Raw genomic sequence first — 22,898 nt, forward strand, 5'->3', positions numbered from 1 at the left:
AAGCTAAAACACATCTCAGGATTCAAGGTGTGCCAGTAGACACACACACACACACACACACACACACAAACAAACACATTGTTTTGACAAATTTCCAGCAAATCTCCGACTTTCTCAGCAAAGCTGCTCCTCTCTGCCAGGTGATCATGCTCCTGTCACAGCTCGGATCAAGGGCTTAATGAGAGGAGATGAATGGTTTCTTAATAAACACTTACACGTCTCCGTCATGTCGTCCTGCCCCAACGTGATATCCAACCCTCATATCCGCTCGGCTTACTGGAAGAAGACGTCACCCCGCTTTCATTTTGCTGGGGTTTTCCTTGGCTTTAGAAGGCTTAGGTGGTAATGTCGGTGTCGAGACAGGGTTGGACTCTTTAGGAAAGGAGATACGGTGATTGTTTTTTGTTTTTTTTCTTACCGTGATCAAGCAGCTTTCACACCAAGAACTTCTGCAGCAGTTCTTTAAAACTCGGCCTCAGCTCAGTTTCTTTATCAAGGTGATAATGATTTAAATTCTCTGTCTGTCCGCTCACAACAGAACGGTTAGAAGGGGAACGTAATGCTAACCTTCACGGCTCTGCGGGGAGCCGAAGCAAACATAATCGGTTTTCAGAGTAAACTTTTCTCACAACAAGCGAGGTAGAGTGTAGGATGAAGAACTCGGATACCAAAACAGTCTTTCCTTTGTTTTTATGCTCTTTTTTTGATGGTTGTAACCCATTACAGTGATTGCTTCCTGATAAAACAAACAAAATGGCAAGAAATATGTCCATCGCCACACCTCAACCTCTAAAGTATAAAAGGCGGGATTTGGCTCATCTTCCCTCATCTTATTTTTTAAAGACTTAACTAAATTCTGAGGAAGTAGAGCAAAGGTGTATATCTATTGTGTTCATATTATAATGATCTTCAGCTCTAGGTTTGTTTTTTAAGTGAAGTCAGGAAACAATTTAAAAAGAAGAAAATGTATTTTTACCTAAAGATGAGGGTTTCTCTTGTTGGTAAACTAAAAAGTGAATCATAAGTAGAAGAGGCATCTAAAAGGATCATTTCACCCAAATTATGAAAAAAAAAGAAAACATCAAAACAACCCTCTAGTTGGATCTACCCCTTCTGTTTCGGTTTAATTTGTCCAGATGTTGAAATATCTGTAAAGATGTGAGGAATCATGTCTTGTTTTGTGCCGCTCCCTCACACCTGCTTGATTCTTGTTAAAGACAAAACAGCCCACTTTCCTTCCTCCTGGAGTTTTCAGAGGGACTATTTTTACTTTATTTGTTTTATTTAAATTAGACCTGAAAACTGTTAAACAATCAGAGACAAAAACACAGAAATATTTCCAGAGATAAACTTGAAGCAGACACATTTTCTCTTTTGCATTTTGTTTCACAAAAATCACTGTTTATTTGAATATGAAAATTGTTGCAAATTTACTGACAAATTGATCAGGATACTTTCTTTAAGTTGTTCATGTTACTTTCGGGTGTTATCCTTCAATACTGTTAGCAGCTCAACGTGTATCCATGAAGCTCAACCTGCAAACCTGCAGGTCCACATGGACACATTTAGCAGAATTACATAAAAATGAAACTAAACTGAAGTCTTCATATTTAGATGTTGATCATCATTGATAAAGTGTATTGATATTCCCTTAAGGAAGTAAAACAAGACCTCCTTTATTATCTGCAGCAGTAGATGATGGAGGTTTACCAGCACTAACGGATGAAGTGTGATTGTTTGGCTGGTATTTTCCCAGAGTCAGGCAGCAACGGTCTTTGGCCCGGTTACATAAGGAGAGTTCAGCTTGTTGCCAAGACTAACAGGCAGACCGGCAGTTTGGAAAACACCCAGCTGAACTCCGACTACCCCCCTCGTCTTCATCTTCCTCTTCATCTTCTCCTTCATCTGTTCATTCTTCTCCATGTTTTAGAATCTCCTGATATTGACCATGAAATCAGTCTGCGAGGTGGAAAAGCTCTGGCGCCACATTGATTCATCCAGATAATTGTTTTGTTATGACCTTCTCCTTTCTTTGTGTCATTTACGTTTTATCTTTTCACTCTTCTTTCACTTTCTTTTCTTCTTTCTCTCTGTGATTTGTTCCCGTCTTCCTTTCTTATTGAAACACGCACACAGCAGGGTTGTGTAATAGAACAAAACTAAACATGATTTATCCCTTCTGCTCCCCCTTCTATCTGTCTTTCCTCCTGCTCACCCTGTCAAAACATTTCTGCTTGATCCTTACATTCCTCTTCCTTCCCTCAGCTGTTTGTTATCTCCCCTCAAGTCTTTCTGAGTCGTTTTGCTCTGTTTATGCTTAATATCCTTCCATTACTCCTCCTAGTATTCATCATTTCTGCTGCTCTTCTTTTTAGTCGTAAAGCTGAAACTGACGTTTGTTTCTTTATCGATGAATACTCGAGACTGGAGAATGTCGATCCCAGCAGCGGTCCAAAATATATTAAGTTCACACTGATGATGGAGAAAACCGAAAAGCACAAAATCCTCTCATTGGAGAAGCTGCAACTATAGAATAAACTTCTGTTTGCACCAGGTCGCAACATCCGGGTCTGAAAAGTGAAGCAAAATCTGAAGTGCCTTAAAGTTGCATTCTCTCTGCTGGCCATCTGGGGGCGTCTCCAAGAAGATGTCTGATATCATGAAAGTAAACGGTAAACATTGTAAGCAATGGCCAAAAACCAAGGTAGCGACGGTCAAAAACCAAGAAGGCGAACGGAGAAAAATCTTGAGGCTTCAGAAGCGTGGTCGACCTATAGGGTGATGTCATGGTGACCATGTCCACTTGTTATATACCTTCTAGGATTTTCACTTACAAGCAGAAAACTTTATTCATAATTGCAGAAATGTATGCAGGAAATGTTGACAAATAATATGTAATGTATTCAGTTCCATACTGGTGTCTTGCATCACCGTGAAGTGGATTTATTCATGGGAATTGATTATTTTTTAGCTATAAATACTCAGTGCAATTGCATCCCACGTGACCTCGACGTGGTGAAATACATTAATGTAAAAACTAAATAAATTACACCCACACATTTTTTCACCTGCAATTATGGAGTGAAATGTTTGGCACATGCATGCAAGCAATTATGGAGTCCTATTCACGCATTTCTGTACGTAAGCACCTAATCAGAACACACTGACAGCTGTGTGTGTGTGTGTGTGTGTCTGTGTTGTTAATTACTGATGGATGATGTTCCTCGTCACACGCAGCGTTTTAATGAAGTAATTTGATTGGTTAAGATCAACTTTGATTGGCAGGTGACAAAAAATCTAATTTACATGAACCTTCAATGTCTTGAAATCTTCTGCATATTCCTCTCAAGATGATAATCTCTTCTTAAAAAAAAAAGAAACATCTCCACTAGATTTCTGAGACCTGTGGTTCCAGGTTCCAGTTTGATGCTGTTAATCTTTATTTCTACCTAATTTTTTATTTATTTTTTGTGTGTGTTTTGATTTTATTATTAAAAAATCCAATTATTCTCAAAAAAAGGATATTGGAATAAATAAGTAAGTGAAGAAGAAAAAGCCTTCTTCCTGTGTGAACTTGGAAAACAGAACTGGTCGACTGGTTCTCAACGTCCAATACTGAGGTTGGTTCTCTGTAGTAAAAACCATGAATCCACTTGAAAAGTATTAAAAATACAAACGTCAAATATTTACGCTGGTTAACATTTTCTCTTTCTGTTTTTCCTAAAATGTCAAAAAGTTGAAAAGCTCTCCAGGCCTTTTATAATTCAGACTTCAGAAAAGTCGGAACAAATAAAACATGATGGAAAAACAGATTTCTGCTTATTTGAGTCAAATCAATTCAGGAAAGTGAAACTTCATCACAGACAATATAAACCATATTATGATAATTCTCAAAGTCATCCCAACCGTGGCTCAAATACACATATAAATGAACTGTATGTAAACGGTATACACATTGATATCGCAGTGAAATATCTGAGGGTGTGACTAGTATTTATTTAAGTTCTGATTCTTCCATCCTCTAACTTACCTCGTATTGTTTGCTCCAGCTGACGGACAGAGTGAATATAAATCAGAAATCATCTTGGTGTTTCAGGTTTACTTCAGATTTCCGTCCCTCTCATAACACAGTGGAGTCCTTGAAAAGCTCATTACCGGCGTGTTAATAGATTTCCCAGAGGGCTGTTGGGCCGTTGTTTGTGACGTTTCCACTAATTTGTCTTTCTACATGGATGTCACTTTTTCAGCGAGTTCATCGAAGGCTTCCCTCAGATGAGCCTCCTCTTCTTCCTCACCAACAAAACACCCCTCTGCCTCTCATCTTGGCTGCTGACGCTCTGTTACAGAGAGTTAGCGCCTCCCAGTGGACACACGCCCAACTACACTGTCTGACAGCAGCCTTTGTTTCTGGTTCTGTTATGCAGACAGATTATTACTTGCATTACTCCCCAATTATTGTTTCTGCTTCTATCACTGCTAAACTATTACTACAACTAGTACTACAACTGCTACTGCCATAACTGTTTCTTATACTGCTACTACTACTCTGCTCTCGCCTACTAGTATACTATTAGTGCTTCTGCGAGTAACTACTACGCCTTACTCAGTAGTATGACTGTATACCTGTACTGACAGTAGGAGTACCAGTACAACAAGGACTAGTACTACTGCAACAAATGACTCTACTTATAATAGTACTACTATACTTTACACTGTCCAATGTCCCAATTAATAGTCTTGCAACTATTGGAACTACTTCTACAACTACTACTTTACACTGAGTAATATCTCAAGTAATACGATTAAATTACTTTGGACTGAAAATATCTACTTGGCCTGCACAAATATATATATATATTTTTTTTATCGGAAAAACATTATGGCCTAGTACAATTTACAATTTTGTTACAATACCATTTAAAATGAAACATTTTACAGACTTTTACACATCTTTGATTTGTGCAGATGCCTCCATCACACCATCATCATTCAAGTATTGTATCAGTAAAAATGAGAATAATGACACGGGATGATATTTAACAATTACAATATCGGTCAACATAATCGGAATTAAAGTACTGGCCGATGTGGTTCCCCTGCTGTGACTGTGTACTTGCTGTAGTTGTGCAGACATAGATTGACAGCAGTGAACAGTAGAAGTAATGGAGACGTGTGTGTGTGTGTGTGTGTGTGTGTGTGTGTGTGTGTGTGTGTGTGTGTGTGTGTGTGTGTGTGTGTGTGTGTGTGTGTGTGCGTGTGCGTGTGCGTGCGCGTGCGTGCGTGTGTGTGTGTGTGTGTGTGTGTGTGTGTGTTGTGTTTGTTCAAGGAAGGAACAGTTTCAGTTTGCTTTGAGGGATCACAGAGGAAAGGCCAGAGGGTCAATGGTTCAAATCCACCACAAACCTCTTTTACCCCAAAACAAACTCTGAAAACATAAAATAAAGACAATAAATGTGACGTCGGTGTTTTCTCAGGTAAAGCCGTCATCACAGAGAAGTCCGGCCTGTCATGATGTCATTGACTCACTCAAAGTAAAACAGCATCTGATGGGTCAAAGCGTCACAAAAAAACATTCTGTGCATTTCCAAAAATGTTGAATCTTTCCGAGCACTTGCTCCATGGCTCCATGTGTCTTCATATTAATATGAAGCAAAGAGATTTTGTTACAGATGTTTCTGAAAGTGTGAATTGACTGTTTTCTGCCAATTTAAAAAAATGAAATTGTAGTGAAACCAACATTTGCAGCGATATATTTTTACTGCTGAATTGAGTATAAAACTAGGACTCGTTAGATTACTAACATTAGGTATCTCTTCAAGAGAGAGTTCTGTTTACTACTATCCCATAAAATAAAGATAATAGCTTCAAACACGAATATGATATTTAACAACAAAACAGTCCAGTCCTCAATTCCCTACATGTGTCGTAGTGTAAATACATACGCAGGTTTTTGTACTATTATGGGGGAAGAGATGCATTTAGTAAACTACCTGTGTTGTACTCGTGTGTTGTCAGACTGTTGCAGATCGAAGGCCGCCAGCAGCTGCTGACCGCCGAGCGTCTAAATCTCCAGGAGAAGAAGAAACAGACGGAGCGAGAGCTGAAGATAAACTCCAGCCTTCAGACGTCCACTGTACGTTTCCATGGCAGCAAACTGCTGACATCATCCATCATACACACTCAGTGGGCTCACAAACCTTTAGGCTTTTCCAGAATGTGATATTTGATGACCCATGTTGCACATTTTATACACTATAATATACAACCTTTCTTATCCCTTTTGAATATGTAAGTGAGGCTTCAACATTTTAGAGTAAAACATCCCGAACAGGCACATGAAAAATGTGTGCAGTAAAATGAATATGTGACCATTTAAAAAAGGTTTTCTTTTTTTTAGAATGGATATTTTTGTCTGTTACATTGTTGTTTATTTCACTCTATACATCACTCTATACATCACTCTATACGTCACTCTATACATCAAGGGACCAAATTGCGATAAAAACACAAAATAAGTTGATCTTGGTTTCTATTATCAAGATAATTGTAAATATCCTCGTGAGTGACTTGAAAAATCTGTCTATCTCACTATCATGGCAGAGAAGTGAAAAATAGATCCTGTTTTAAATAATACAACGTACAAAAATGCATGTTTTGAATGTATTCATCCTTTATTAATGCAGGGAGAACCCAATATGATAATTTTATTTAAGATTACTTTTCACTTAAAGGAATGAAAAATCGTTTTTATTGTGACGCAATAAAAATGATTTTTCTTCACAACACATGCAGTGATTTAAGCATATTTTGATGAATTTCAGGATAATAAATCACAATTACTCTTTTAGGATAATTGTGGCATGACAAATACTTTTCTGTGTTTAGCCCTTCATGATGAGCTGATCATCACAATCATATAATTTCCTTTCGAATCAATACACTGATCAAGGTCTTTATTTTTGAGATCGCCATATTTCCTTTTTATGCCCATTAATAAAGCGCTCCGTTATTTCCCTCCCCAGTTCCAGCTGTGTGCTTGTCGGGAGCTTCAGGCCTCCGTCACCGAGCGTCTGCTCCAATCAGAGAGGTTGCTGTTCCAGGAGGAGGCACTGAGCACGCTCCGTAACCTGCTGACCCAGGACCTGCAGAGGTACCAGGAAGAGACGCAGAGACTGACCCGTTTCACACAGAACATCCTACCGCGATCCACCCACAGGTATCCAGGAAGCATGAACCCACCTTATGAATGAAATGTGGAACTGAGAGCAGAAACGGATTCAAACACTCCTCTTCATGTGTTTCCTCCAGACTGGAAGCGTTCGGCAGCAGCATGCAGGGAAAGAACGAGACGGAGCAGGAAAACAACAACATGGTAAAGTCCAACTCTCTGATCTGGTTCTCACCTCGCTTTAGTTTGTTCAAAGAGTTTGAATCTGCTCGTTCTCGCCACAGTCACGCCTCCAAGAAACGATGGTGGGCGGTTTTCGTTGATTGTATATCTGCAGGTTTTCGGGGCCTAACCAACCAAACCAAGTAGTATCTCAGGTGTTATCCTGCTTCTCCCTCAGAAGATCTCGTTTAGTGCACAGTGATGAAGAGACATCCATGAAACTGTGTAGCGCGGTTTGGTGGTTATATTGCAGAGATGTGGACCCTCCATTAGTCTGAAGTTGGGCAGCTTCAAGTAGTGCAGCACTGTCAAAGCCCAATCTCTGTTGGCAAACATATCAAGGTTCAGACCCTCCATCCCCTCGCAGGACCAACTATGATCATATTGTTTGGGTTTTGCTTGGTGTTTGACTTCCTCCTGAATGAAGGCAACGATGTTTCACATGTCTGGTCTGAATGGTCACCATGTGGTTACACAGCGTTGGGGAACTCATCCACATTCACACATGGGTGTCCACACTCGACACTTCAATATTAGTGTCAAGTGTAATCGGATATCGTTCGTGGTGAAGGAAGCACATTAACTTCACATAAATTGTTCAGAATAATAGTCGTCGTTGTTGCTGCTTACTCGTCCTCCCTGCGGTATTTGTTGACTTGTTTTATTGAGGAACAGCCGCTAAGAAAAGCTCCACTTATTTGGCATCTTCCTATTAATTCTTCAGCAGCAAAATCTAATTTTCATCAGCAGTAACTTAACAGGACTCAGCCAGCAGGTCTCAGCTGGACTCCAGACCAGGTTGTCCTCCTCCCTTCCCTCTGCTCTCCCCAGGAGAGGAGCTCCCATGTGGTGGTGGGGGGGGGGGGGGAGGGGGGGGGTGATGGAGACCACCTCGGCATGTGGTCTGGCTGGTCACATCCCAGTACGGGTAAGATCTGATGTTGGGATGACGAGTCTCATCGTAAAATCAACTACCCGACTGGACCTTACTGTCCATAATATGAAGTTCTAAGAAAACAAATGTTACAGAAACCGCTGCAAGAATCTGATGTTGGTGTGAAAGTAAACCAAACACCTGAACTATTCCTGTTTTAACAAGACGTACAGAATACGAACAAAGCGACATTAAAGGAAGAGAAACCTCTCAGTGCAGTTCTGTTGAGGTAGAACCGTGTGTGTGTGTGTGTGTGTGTGTGTGTGTGTGTGTGTGTCTGGCATGGGTCCAGCTGTTGTCAGTCTTTCTCAGACATTCAGAGTGGAGACATCTGCCTGCTCATCTGGCTCTGTCTGACACACACACAGATGTGCGCACACACACACACACACACACACACACACACACACACACACACACACATACACACACACACACACACACACACACACACACACACACACACAGAGCTTCATTCCCTAAAAAAACCCACAACAACAAAAACCCGACCCATAATAGACTGACACAGTTGTGACAGGAAATGATGAGGGAAGAAACCTGGTTTGGAGTCTTATTATAACAGGAAACCTGTCAAAGTGTCACCACAGTTTAACTTGTGAAGCTTAAACACAAACAGCAGACATGCCGGCTGCCAACATGCTAAGTCTCCTGCACCGAAATACAACATGAATCATGCCCATGTGATTTCATTGAAAAATACCTGATTTTTTAGCAGGATTTGAAGGTGAAACTGCAATAAAAATCTATCATTTTAGGGCTGTTTGAGTTGATTTTGTAAGGTGGAAGTTCATCATTCTTTACATTTAAACGCTGAATTCATACATTATCAGCTCTGATACATTCAAAAGCTTTGTAAAACTGCTCTAATCTGAAATGTAGAAAGGTAGCAAAGCAAGGCCAGCATGGTTGAAAACATGTGAACTGCAGGAGAATGGAACAATGGAACAGTGTTCACTGCTGTCAAAGACAAACACTTTGTACATCTAACGCTAAAGGTCAACACTCGCTGGCAGCATGTGACGCCACAGAACACCTGAACCGCCGTTATGCAGCCATCGTCGTCAACACGCGACTAAATCAAGGATTTACACAGCAGCTTAGTCAGTGAAGGGGGACGTGAGGCAGGAAGACGGCGTGGACGGATGGGTCAAAGATCACAGGACTTTCACCCAGGAGACTGCTCTCCATGTCCCATGACTACCAACAACACACACACACACAAACTGTATATAATATATGTTTGACAAAGATAAACACCTGTTATCTTGGTCATGGATTTAATGTCCCGACAGCTGAAGTCACTTGGAAAGTGGATTTAAATGGAAGTAGGTCAACTGGATTCAACAGCTGACAGAATTTCGGGTTGTGGAGGTTTATAACCCCAATGCCCCCAAAAATGAGTCCATCCAGCAAAATGCAAATGACTCCATGTTGATTCTGTTTGGTGCGGAGTGTCCCAGTGGACGGGGGGAGGGGGGTTCAGACTCTCGGATCCTTCGGTCTCACGCTTCGTCCTGTTAATCTAGACGAGCCAGTAACCTTTTCATCAGATTATTTGAGGTTAATCTGCCAGTAAATGAGCCAGGATTTGTATAATCACACATCATTTTGATTAGATATAAATCTATAAATCAGATTTAACAAAGAGGTTTTTGTAGATCCAGCGATCCATCCTGGGTTGGGGGACTTTCAGAGCACAAACTGAGCCAGAGTGCAGGATGTGAGCGCTGCATGTTCTCTAGAGGTTCAGGCCTGACTGGAACGGTTGAGCCCTTATTCTACTTCTACCGCCTTGTTTAAGGTGACGAGCGGCAGATCTTCTCTAAGGCAGAGGTGTAAAAGCGGCGGCTGCAGCGCTGCATTGTGTGTTAATGCAAACAATAAATGTGTGAATTACAGTATAAAACCAGATATCGGTCGATTTATGGATTTCTGAGAGGAGCAGCTGGATGAGCTAAACTGAACCCCTTGGTAATTATCAAAACCTCCCAAATAAAGAAAAGGCTGGACTCAGGTGCATTTACTCATCATCTGGGTTGTAGAGAAGCCTCGGCAGCTTTATGCTCATGGGGAAATGTTTGTGGAAAATATGTTTTGTAAAGATCATTCTGTGATGAGAGGCGCTGATGCTTCTTTGTTATACAATGATTTAATTTGGTTCCATTGTATCGTTTGAAAAGATGCAGGGTTATCTTCTTAAGTGTATGAAAAGGGGAAAACACTATCTTTGTGTATTTCCTCTGGTTAATATTTAAGATATACAATTTATTTTACAAAGGCTTACATTTTTTAATTTTTTTTAATATGCCCATACATGTGCATAGTAAAATAACATCATGAGACTTTTCTTGTGTGTTTTAGTTTGACCAAAAGTCCAAACTCTGGAGAAAATGCGATTTAGATATTTTGGGGCATTTGTTCTGTAAGTGATCAAAACAATTAATCATCAAATTCATCATTTTTGCTAATACCGTTTCTGTCAGTCAGCTAACTATTAATTAACATCAATTAAAAAAAAACTTAGGTAAGCAGCTCACAGAAAACATTCACCCTAAAGTACCTTAGATATACAGTATGATCCATATGTAGTTTTTAATCAGGGCATTCACATGTAACTACAGACACGGCTGCTCTCCTGATGATATTCACAATGTGCGACTCTTACTAAGCTGCTTTTCATTTTCCATATTTAACAGATCACTAATAGATATATTTGACGGGCTTAGCCAGCGATCAAACATCTGAACCCATATTTTTGGTATTCCCTCGTGACACAGAGACATCCAGACCAGATTTCAGCCTGATTTGTAACAGATATTCCTGGGATAATTGTCGGCTGTGCAAGGTGTCCAAACGGGCCGACCTTTGGTATTTAAGGCCGTGGAGAGTGGAGGAGGGGGGTGTGACAACAACAACAACAACAACAACACAGGAACATATTGCCAAGCAGATTGCTTTGGGCCAAAAGGAGTCGGACATTTCAATCTCAGTGAGACACGTACGTGTCCAACACACGACGGCTGCCACTAATTGGTTATTTATTTCATTATTTCCACGACTCTGTTTACTCTTTCTCTCTGCTGCCGTGACAGCTTTGCGTTCGTGTGTGTTGCGTTCGAGTGCGTCTGTGATTCACGACAACCTGGACAGCAGTTATTAAAGTGTTTGATGGTACGGTGAAACGTGGGACTCACAGGCCTGATGACTGACTTTAGACAGCGAGGGTTTCTGTGTGAGGAGGTTGTGATAAGCAGGAAAAGTCTTGAATTACAGGTGGAATTGAAGGCATGCGAGAAAAGAAACGCACATAAGTGGCAGGATGTTAACATGCACAGTAAGTATCTACTCTCAGATGAAAACATACACTTTAAATGTTTTCCAAGACAAACTAGAAAAGCAAGGAGAAAAATAATTAGAAAACAGCTATCAACAACCCAACAACAAGACAGAGCATCGCTCGAAAAACTGAAAAAAATCTGGAAAAACAACTAGAAGTACCGAAAACATCCAAACAACCTAAAGAAAGTAAAAAAAACAAACAAACGGGAACCATTTGGAACACAACCCAAGAAATCCAGAAAGTAGCCCAAAGGAACTAGAAAACAGTCATGAAAAACGATTAAAAAACAAACAAACATGATGGCTAGAAAACAACCAGGGGATGCTAGAAAATAGACCAGACCTGGGACCTAACCTGAGGAAAGCAGCAACGACTACCGCGGAAAATGACAAAACACACAAGAACATTCAAAAAGAACCAGGAGAAGAAGAAGCTAGCACACGGAAGCTAAGCAGAAGCTACATGTTTCTCAGTTTGTGAGCCGTGTCTCCGCTCGCAAACAAGCTGGCAGGTAGCCAGAAACCAGAATCTCACTTAGTTGTCCCTCCAGGCTTCCTTACATGCCTCACTTTAACGGACTATAACATATCTGCTATGTAATTAATCTGCAGACGCTCCGGTTCCAAATGAGAACCATGTCCGTGTTTGAGCCACTACAAAGACCAAACTGTGTCCTGTGTGACGCTTGCTTTAGCTGTTTTTTATGGCCTGTTGATAGCTCCCCTGCTGGTTAAGAGGAGTCAGCAGTCAATGACTTTATGAACCAGCACAACCCTAAGAGGTCCATGTGCATACATTCATAATTGAGCAAGAAAAAATGAGGCTCGTGGGTCCAAAAGTATGCAGGATTAGTGGTGGACAGACGGACAGACACGAGCACATGATCTTCCCACAGGCTTACTGCTGGCGGAGACGATGGGATGTTGGAAAGTGTTTTAGCTAAAAATGGAGGCGGCTGGTTTGGACCCAACAGATGATCAAATTGATTGTTCCCAACTTAAATAGTTTCTATTGTTCGGAGTGTGCAGATGGCAGAGAGCTGGATCTCTGCGTGATCTCTAAGTAAACGAGTCTGTCTATCAAAGAGAGCCATGTAAACCCTCGCAAACATGTCCAACCCTTTGCACACAAGATCCCAGTCTTCTTAGCGAGGTATCTGGGACATGGAGTCACGGCAGAGCCCAGTTAAAGGGCCACCGCACCAAGAGACCATGAAACCATCACATGATGTCTTCTCTGACTCTGGAGGGGTTTCATCAAGTCTGAGAAAATGTCATCCTGATGATGTCATAGTGATGTCATCGGGTTATTACGTTGGACTTCGGGACTACAACATCATAGGTATATCAGAGGTGTGGAAGTTTAGCAGAAAACAATGTTGAGTTGCATTATGGGAAATGAAGTATACAAGGTTATTAGAGCTTGAGATAACCGGATTATATTGCCTCTGCTTGGACAATTGTATTTTTTGAATGCTTAGGCCCTCTTCACAGCAGCCATGTTGACATGTCAAGGCAGAGTAAACACAGGTGAAGTTGATAAAATGAAGTCTATTTAGTGTTTAATTTCAGTGAGCCATGCTCACCACCAGGGCCCTGGTCCACCTCAATGGAACACACGTTTAATGGGATAAATGACACCTGTGATTTTCCCTGCCTCCACTTGTCACAATGGCTGCTGAGAGAAGGGTCCGAGTCTGGAGAAACGTTCAGCAATTATTCTGGGGGAAAACGCTGCAACAAACCTCAGTGAGGCATCCACTGGATTTCCCAGAATGCATTGCTGTCATATATCTGGGTCAGATGGTGTACAGCTCCATGCCATATGTCTGTACTGTAGTGAGGCCACAGGGAATGGAGGACGGTGTGTGTGTGTGTGTGTGTGTGTGTGTGTGTGTGTGTGTGTGTGTGTGTGTGTGTGTGTGTGTGTGTGTGTGTGTGTGTGTGTGTGTGTGTGTGTGTGTGTGTGTGTGTGTGTGCGTTGGGGGGCAGGACTTTGGGGAGTATGGACCTGGTTTTTCTGCATGTCTGTTTGTGTGATTGTTCAGTTTTGTTGAACGTTGGCTCCTTCATTACCTAAAAAAAGACAGACATCTTTCTTTCTCTTCACACGTCCTGTGAAAGCTTATGAGAACAAAGGGAAATATTATTGCAGTGATTGTTCAACCAGTTCAACCTCCGATTCAGATAAGTGAAGCTAGGGCGGAAGTGCCTTAAACTTGCATTCTCTCTGCTGGCCATCAGGGGGCGGCGACTCTGATTGCAAAAAAGAAATCCGATTGCATGGAAATCTATGAGAGAATCGCCCTACTTCTTATTACTTCAGTAAACATTGTAAACATGAGTTTATGGTCTCAATCTCTAGTTTCAAGTCTTCTTCAATCCAGCATGATGTTCATTCAGTAAAAATGATTAGGGTCATGAACCACACACATTCAGACATTCATATCCAAATATGACATGTAATAATTCATTATGGGTGTATCAACTAATCTTATTTCTGTTATTTATATTATAATAATTGTATTTGTTTTCAACCGAAATATATTCCGCTATCATGACAATAGCACACAGATAGACATGAAAAGAAAAATAGTGAAATAGAATAGTGCAATATGAAGTGATATTAATGAGCCAGTCTGCCACTCTGTATCTCTAACTGCTGACCTTCTGTGAGATCTTGTGTTGGGAAACTCATCACAGTAATTGTCCTACACATGAGGACAGAAATACAAGAACACACACATTTCATCACCACAGGGTGCCTCCCCATCAGGCTCAGAGGGTCCAAACTGAGCGCGCTCAGCTCACAGAGCAAAATTAATGACATTAATAATCATCAGCTCTGAGCTAATCCCACCACGGCCTGTAAACACTTTAATACCGTGGTGATTAGCAGCGATCTTAAACCCCCAGCCCTCCGGGTCCTCCCAGGCCCCGGCTCCTCTCCCACCCCAGCCTTGTCTAACCGTCCCTGGGGGAGGCGGCCAGGCGAGACCCTGGATTAAGGCCACTCGGTGCTTTGGACCCTCGAGCCCCGAAAGTTAAACCCCTGGATGGTCGCCACTTAATTTCTCTAAGTGGCATCAGCCTCCTTGTTATAATGTTAATTAAAATTGGATTTAATCAAGTGGCTTTTTGGCAATAAAAAATCAGTTATTTTTCTCTCTTTTTTTTTGACTGTGTGAGTTGACTTTTAACATTTTGTAGTCAGTCTGTTTATATATTTATCCATCCTTTTATGTCAGTGTGAGACGGTGGGATGTTGTGCTTTGGGGGGAGGGTGATGTTTCAGATGAGCGAGCAGATGTTGCACATCCTCAAGAGGGATTCATGTCAGACTAGGAACACACACGCACACACACACACACACACACACACACTGGGCTCGGTGTCATGTATGCATCTCAACGGTCAAGTGAAGAATCTTGGTCACATTGATATTAAAATCATACTGAGATCCATAAAGCAGCTCTGCTACTCATTGATTTAGCACACTACCCACAAAGATTGAATGCAGAAATATTTAATATTTAGAGATGAATTGATATTGTGTCACTAACCTGCTATGTGCTCAGACTCCTGGCTAACAGTGTGTTGGGGATCTGTTATTGTGATCACCTCTTTCAGCATGCGCCCGAGTCTTCTTCCTCCAAGCCACCACCTCACCAGACCACGAAAGAAGAAGAGGCCGACTGGAGAGCCACTAAGAAACCAGTAGGCCTCTCCTGCAGATCAAACTTGCAGCGGGCCGGCAGCGTCAAAAACCTGATCAGTAAATTCTCTGGTCCAGATCAGGTCCCTTCTTCTGGTTCTCCACAGAGCCCCTCATCTGGAACAGGACAAGTCCAAAAGTCTGCTTCTGCAGAGGATCTGGACTCCAGTCCTTCCACAGAGGGCAGCGTCGGACTAGACGAGGTTCCCAGCATCACGGTGACCCCGCCGGTCCGGGTAACCGTTCAGAACGTGGCTCAGAAAGGAGCTAACGGTAGTAATATCGCTGCCAGGATGGATTGTCCAGTAGGAGGCAGTGCTGAGAAGACTGGTTCAGAACCAAGGAGCAAAACGCAAACCACAGACTCTGGTAGAGACTCGGTGACCGACTCCGGCATGGGATCGGTAAGCAACACAAAGCAGCGAGACCGGCCGATGCCCTTGCATGACAAGCATCCTGTTTGCCTGAAGACGACCCGGCAGCATGGCCCCGCAGGGTTCCTCAAGCGCATCGCCTTGCATGATAAAAAACGCTGTTTTAAAATCCGCATGGCGACCCGAAAGCATGAATCCGCGGCAAGATTCACAAAGCACGTCCTCCTCACTCGTACTAATCAAAGTGGCCTCAAACTGTCTGCCATCACTTACACGACTCTCTCTTTGATTCTTTTCCTGTATGAGCATGTTGCCATTTTTGTCTTTGCTCTAAAATAATAACCTTCCCGCTATGACTGTGTTGATTTTTTTTTGCAGCATGATTGCAGTATTTGGGGCAAATCCCAGTGATTGGGACAAAAGTGCATTTTTGCATTCTGATTGCTTGAGTTTCTGTCTCATAATTTGCTTGGTGAGAAGCTATTGAGTATCTATTGAGTTTATTGTGATATGTTATCTGTAACATGGCTGGAACAAAGTCACGGGGGAATCTTGGCTATGAAGTCTCCAAACCAAGCCCTGTGCTTAGTGTTTCACGTCTTCAATAAGAGATCCGTCTGTCTCACTGCTTACACGTCTTCATTGGCTGCCGTCTAACTGATTCAAACTCTGTTACAATTCATTGATTTCTGCACTTTTTTGCAATGTTTGGGCTTGCGGTGAATATAAAGTAGTTCCAAGTCAACAGGATAACATCCAGGTGAAGTCATGAGTCCTTGGTTTGTAGTTTATCCTGTCCAAAATAAATCATCAAAATATGCTAAAAACTCATAAAACAAAGCTTAAACATACTGAAATCACTTTCCATTTTGTTAACATCCATTCTTTTTTATTTCAGATGCATCTTTTTGTTAGTGAAAAACAATTAAATCATCTTAAATGATCATAAATCACAAGGTCTACCTGCATAAATAAAGGATAAATAGATTAAACTTATTTTTAAAGACATCAGACAGACAAGTCAGATATTATCTATTGTGTGTATATATATATATATATATATATATATATATATATATGAATCATATTTGCGAGTGTTTCACCCGTCCAGCAGCCGTAGATTTCTGGTCCCTCCAGGTTGATTCATCCCTCCCTCCCCCCGTTGTGCCCTTCTCCTCCAGGAGTCAGAGTTGGACTTGAACAAGCAGCTGGACAGCCCGTCGGAGGATGAGCCCACCACACCCCGAGCTGTGCCGGCCAGCCAGAACCCCAAATATCAGCTGTTCCTCAACAACGAGCACAAGACCAACGGGTTGAGTGGCAGGGATGCAGATGGCCCGGGAGGGGGCGGGACGGTGGGGGAGAACGGCCCCAGGCTGGCCCGATGGGAGACCTCCCGGCTGGGGCTGAACCACTTCAGAGGGTCCCTGGAGTCGCTGGCCTCGCGGGACTGGGAGACTACGTCGGACAGGGTGGGTGAAAGTGTGTGTGTGTGTGTGTGTGTGTGTGTGTGTGTGTGTGTGTGTGTGTGTGTGTGTGTGTGTGTGTGTGATTCACATCAGTCAGTCTTATGATGATCACACAAACAGAACCAGTTATTAGACAGTGCCATCTCCTGGACAAAACACAGCTCTCAGGTCTGTTAGTCAGTACCAACACACCTTATTTTTAATAGCGGAACCAAAATGATGATGATGAAATCTGCAGGTGTGTAGTCGTGTAATGTCCTTCATTTTTGCTTTTTTTTTTGTATTGAAACAAGTTATTTTCATACTGCATGGAGATTAGCATTTTTAAAGCATAATAATTGTATGACTCAGTAATAACCCCAATTTACTTTGGTGATGATTACAAACTTTATTACCAGCTTCACGCTAATCTCTGGTCCTTCACTTTGTTTTTAGATTAAAAAAAATCTAAAAAATCAAGATGTTAATTTAAGAACTCTCTCATACTGAATCTAATAAAGTGCACCTTTTTTTAAAAATAATTATCTCTCTTCATAAAGTATTGCAAAATTACAGAACTAGAACTTTCTCCAGCCTTAGATGTCATAATCCTTTTGAAGTGCTACATGTTTTTTTGCAGCATTAATGTAAAGCATGTTTTCCTTTCCAGTTGTTGAACAGCTCCATCTCCTGGACAAAACACAGACTTCAGGTTTCTGATTGGCTGTCCTGATAAACCCCAAATCAAATCATACCAGAGTTTCTCATCTTATTCAGGCCTTTAATTAATCAATTTTTAGATCTGAAGTTTCTCCACCATGAATTCTAATGTCTAACTACATCTGAATTACACAATGATACACTTACGCTGCATCAGATCTAATCAATACAGGCACAGTGATGCTGACGATCGTGGTTAGATCTACACGTTGATTTGTGGCTCTCTATACTCTGATTGTTCTGTTGTTTGGCATCACAATGACATTTGTTTGTTTGTTTACAGTGGGGCGTTGACAGCCCTACCAGGGCCTTCAACAGTCCGTACACCACCTCCATGGATTACAACCCCCTGTTCCGCATGTCTGAGTTCAAGGTTCGTAGTGGCTTCTTATTTCCAAATCTTATATTAAATGTCAACGTTTTGTTTTATAACAACTCATAATGCCACTTGGTGGATTATAAATTTATATTTCCATGATCAATTAGAAATATATTTTCACCTGTGAAAACTGTTTTTGGCTGGAAAATAAAATAAAGATCCACCTGCCAAAACGTTCCTTTCCACCTGTTTCCAAAGATGAAATTAGGTAACTCCTAGAAGACCCTGGCAGTGTTATTTTTCACCTGGCAAACTCCCCCCCCCACCTGTTTCCTGGATTACACATATATAAATAAATAATATGAAACTTAAAATCCATCTGTTCTAAAGTCATAAAACAATTAATATCACCATTTATTCCCCTTGCATCATTTGGCCTCCGTACACCTGTTAGCCTCCAGCACACCGGGTACTGACCCTCCTCTCTCCCCCCCTCCTCACATCCAGGCCCCGGGCGGTCTGTCTCCCTCCACCTCCGAGATGAGCCTGTACGGCTTCAACAGTCGCAGCACCAGTCCGGTGGGCACGCCCACGCTCAGCTCCCCCCGGCCCCGCTTCTCCGCCTACGACACTCTGGTGAAGAGGAGGGCCGAGGTCAACACCATTGTGACGCAGGTGGCACCCCCCAACCACTACGCCATGCGCTCCGCCACCCTGGGAGCACCCAATAATAAGAGGAACTACATAGAGGAGTTGACCAAGCAGATGGACGTATGCCAAAAGGTAGCAGAGCCGGCCTGATGGACACGTGGTTCTGATGTGAGAGTGTAAGAAAACACTTTAATGGGTTTGTGTCCTCTCCAGCGTAACCAGTTCCTGGAGGCAGAGAGCGTGGCCATGGACAAGGAGAGGAACCAGATCAGGTCAGACATCCATCCATTGATGCATATTTCCCCATGTTGCATTTACTGTCGCTTTATGTCCAATTCCATTTTAAAAACAAATCAACTTTTCTGGAATTCTCAGTACCGTCTGCTTTTGCTCCCAGGACAAAAAAACAAGTCCAACTTTTAGGGGGGAAATATGTAAATGTAATGTTTGACACATTCTGATAAGCGTCTCCCTGTGAAGGTTCGAGATGCGAGGCCTGCTGGTCAACAACGAGGACCTGCTGAGGACCAACACACAGCTGAGCAACGAGCTGAAGAGGATGAGAGAGCAGATGATCGAGATGGAGAAGGAGAACCAGTCCATGGGCGAGAGATGCCGGGAGATGGAGGTGTGGATGGATGGGTGGATGGATGGATGGATGGATGGATGGATGGATGGATGGATGGATTGATGGATGGATGGATGGATGGAGGATGGGTGATGGATGATGGATGATGGATGATGGATGTTGGATGGATGGATGGATGGGTGGAGGATGGATGGATGATGGATGATGGATGATGGATGGATGGATGATGGATGATGGATGGATGGGTGGATGGGTGGCTGGGTGGATGGATGGATGGATGGATGGATGGAGGATGGATGGATGGATGGAGGATGGATGATGGATGATGGATGATGGATGATGGATGTTGGATGGATGGATGGATGGGTGGAGGATGGATGGATGATGGATGATGGATGATGGATGGATGGATGATGGATGATGGATGGATGGATGGAGGATGGATGGATGGATGGAGGATGGATGGATGGATGATGGATGATGGATGTTGGATGGATGGATGGATGGGTGGAGGATGGATGGAGGATGGATGGATGGAGGATGGATGGATGGCTGATGGATGGATGGAGGATGGATGGATGATGGATGATGGATGATGGATGGATGGATGATGGATGATGGATGGATGGATGGAGGATGGATGGATGGATGGATGGAGGATGGATGGATGGAGGATGGATAGATGGATGGAGGATGGATGGATGATGGATGATGGATGATGGATGGATGGATGGATGGAGGATGGATGGATGGATGATGGATGATGGATGGATGATGGATGATGGATGATGGATGGATGGATGGATGGATGATGGATGGATGGATGGATGGATGATGGATGGATGGATGGATGATGGATGATGGATGGATGATGGATGATGGATGGATGATGGATGGATGGATGGATGGAGGATGGATGGATGGCTGATGGATGGATGGAGGATGGATGGATGATGGATGATGGATGATGGATGGATGGATGATGGATGATGGATGGATGGATGGAGGATGGATGGATGGATGGATGGAGGATGGATGGATGGAGGATGGATGGATGGATGGAGGATGGATGGATGATGGATGATGGATGGATGGATGGATGGATGGATGGATGGAGGATGGATGGATGGATGATGGATGGATGGATGATGGATGATGGATGGATGGATGGATGGGTGGAGGATGGATGGATGATGGATGATGGATGATGGATGGATGGATGATGGATGATGGATGGATGGATGGAGGATGGATGGATGGATGGATGGAGGATGGATGGATGGAGGATGGATGGATGGATGGAGGATGGATGGATGATGGATGATGGATGATGGATGGATGGATGGATGGAGGATGGATGGATGGATGGATGATGGATGATGGATGGATGATGGATGATGGATGATGGATGGATGGATGGATGGATGATGGATGATGGATGGATGGATGGATGGATGATGGATGGATGGATGGATGATGGATGATGGATGGATGATGGATGGATGATGGATGGATGGATGGATGGAGGATGGATGGATGGCTGATGGATGGATGGAGGATGGATGGATGATGGATGATGGATGATGGATGGATGGATGATGGATGATGGATGGATGGATGGAGGATGGATGGATGGATGGAGGATGGATGGATGGAGGATGGATGGATGGATGGAGGATGGATGGATAATGGATGATGGATGATGGATGGATGGATGGATGGAGGATGGATGGATGGATGATGGATGGATGGATGATGGATGATGGATGGATGGATGGATGGATGATGGATGATGGATGATGGATGGATGGATGATGGGTGGATGGAGGATGGATGATGGATGATGGATGGATGGAGGATGGGTGGATGGATGGATGGATGGATGGATGGGTGGATGGATGGATGATGGATGGATGGATGGATGGATGGAGGATGGATGATGGATGGATGGAGGATGGATGATGGATGGATGATGGATGGATGGATGGATGGATGGATGGATGGATGGATGGATTATACTGTAGGTATAAATGAGATCCAGCCACCTGACTCTTTCCTCGTGTGTTGTGCAGATGGAGGTGAAGGAGGCCCGGGACATGATGGTGGAGGCCAACACTCAGGAGTACGCCTTCGGGTTCCTCCAGCAGTCCCTTAAAAACAAGATCCAGGATGCTGAGGTACACGCAAGCTTCCAACATTTCCTGTCAAACAAACACAAACCTCTAACGTCAGTCCACTGCGCTTGTGCTGACGTTTGATATGACCCAAACCATGTGTGTACGTAGCCGTACCTACGAAATGTGATTCACTATAATTGGTAACATAAGAGATTCATATGTAATGCAGGTTTTCGTGAGGCCGGGACTGTTAAGGTGGTATAAAAGCCATTAAGTCTACGTAGGGAAGAGGTCGGGTCAAAAAACACAGGACTTTCACCCAGGAGACCCGTGTGAAACCAGGAGTCAACTTATTCGTCACATTACAAATCATCCAGCTGAGAAACAGTCTGTTTTTAAAAATGCTTTTTTTTAAAATCCAGTGGCTTTTTAAATGATTTGTTTGGATTCTGAAAAAAAGCAGATTTTCTCAAATCATAAATGAACTCTTGATCTTCCTGTTTATACACCGTCACAATGTCAGCTTGATGAAGAAGGGAATGTGTTGTGTTCAGGACAACCTGGAGAAGCAGACGCAGCACGCCCAGTCTCTGTCTGAGAAGTTGTGGCTGGCGGAGAGACAGCTGGAGGAACTGGAGGTCGACAAGGAGACCAGAGACAAGAGGACGTCAGATCTCAACAACACCATCCTCAGACTGGAGGCCGAGGTACAGAGATGCTTTATGGGAATTCAGACAAAAGAGACTCGCTGCGCTCCAACTAGAAGGATGACTTTTGTCATTAACTGGCTGGTTGGAGATGAAGCAGATGAAGTGTCTGTTTGTCTGATAATCTGTACCATAACCTCCATCCTGTACCTTCCTATGTTGTTGGGTGCTAAAGTCCGTCTTGTTTCCTTCCTGACTCACCTATTAAACTGGACCCCAGGAAGAGTAGCTGTTACCATGGTAACAACGAACGCAGATCCAAAATACAATAAAATGCAAAAAGTCAGCATAAATAAACAATGTGCAATATACTTTTCCAGAATAAAATGACAGAATGTCAAAATAAAGTTTTGCTGATCAATTCAATCTTTAAATATAAAAAAAGAAAGAAAAAACTTGCAAAAATGTTTTGAATAAACAAAAATGCATGTGTCAAACATGCTCACCCAAAAGAGGTTAATAAAAGTCCTCAATATCAGGACACTCTGAGTGCAGAGGATGCGTTCCTCTACTCGCATGGCGTTGCCGTGGTGAAGCCGGGTCCGTACAGATGTGCATGACTACAGATGTGTGT

General features: G+C 42.7%; 1 protein-coding gene across 3 annotated transcripts in view; it reads left to right on the forward strand.

The window, feature by feature from the left end:
• LOC311029888 (uncharacterized protein) overlaps positions 1-22,898 on the forward strand; it is a 54,079-nt gene that overhangs the window by 25,340 nt on the left and 5,841 nt on the right. Inside the window, exons 4-14 of one of the 3 annotated variants that reach the window (XM_084035285.1) lie at positions 6,016-6,133; positions 7,023-7,216; positions 7,309-7,372; positions 15,315-15,803; positions 16,955-17,245; positions 18,225-18,314; positions 18,768-19,043; positions 19,125-19,183; positions 19,392-19,539; positions 21,573-21,677; positions 22,172-22,324. In XM_084035285.1, coding sequence (XP_083891411.1) covers positions 7,331-7,372; positions 15,315-15,803; positions 16,955-17,245; positions 18,225-18,314; positions 18,768-19,043; positions 19,125-19,183; positions 19,392-19,539; positions 21,573-21,677; positions 22,172-22,324 — 1,653 coding nt within the window. In that variant the 5' untranslated portion in view covers positions 6,016-6,133; positions 7,023-7,216; positions 7,309-7,330. The remainder of the gene's footprint in view (positions 1-6,015; positions 6,134-7,022; positions 7,217-7,308; positions 7,373-15,314; positions 15,804-16,954; positions 17,246-18,224; positions 18,315-18,767; positions 19,044-19,124; positions 19,184-19,391; positions 19,540-21,572; positions 21,678-22,171; positions 22,325-22,898) is intronic. The other 2 variants (XM_084035286.1, XM_084035287.1) reach the window with 2 other exon arrangements.

Source organism: Eutrigla gurnardus (assembly GCF_963514095.1).
Source record: "Eutrigla gurnardus genome assembly, chromosome: 19".
In the NCBI taxonomy this organism is placed as follows: Eukaryota; Metazoa; Chordata; class Actinopteri; order Perciformes; family Triglidae; genus Eutrigla; species Eutrigla gurnardus.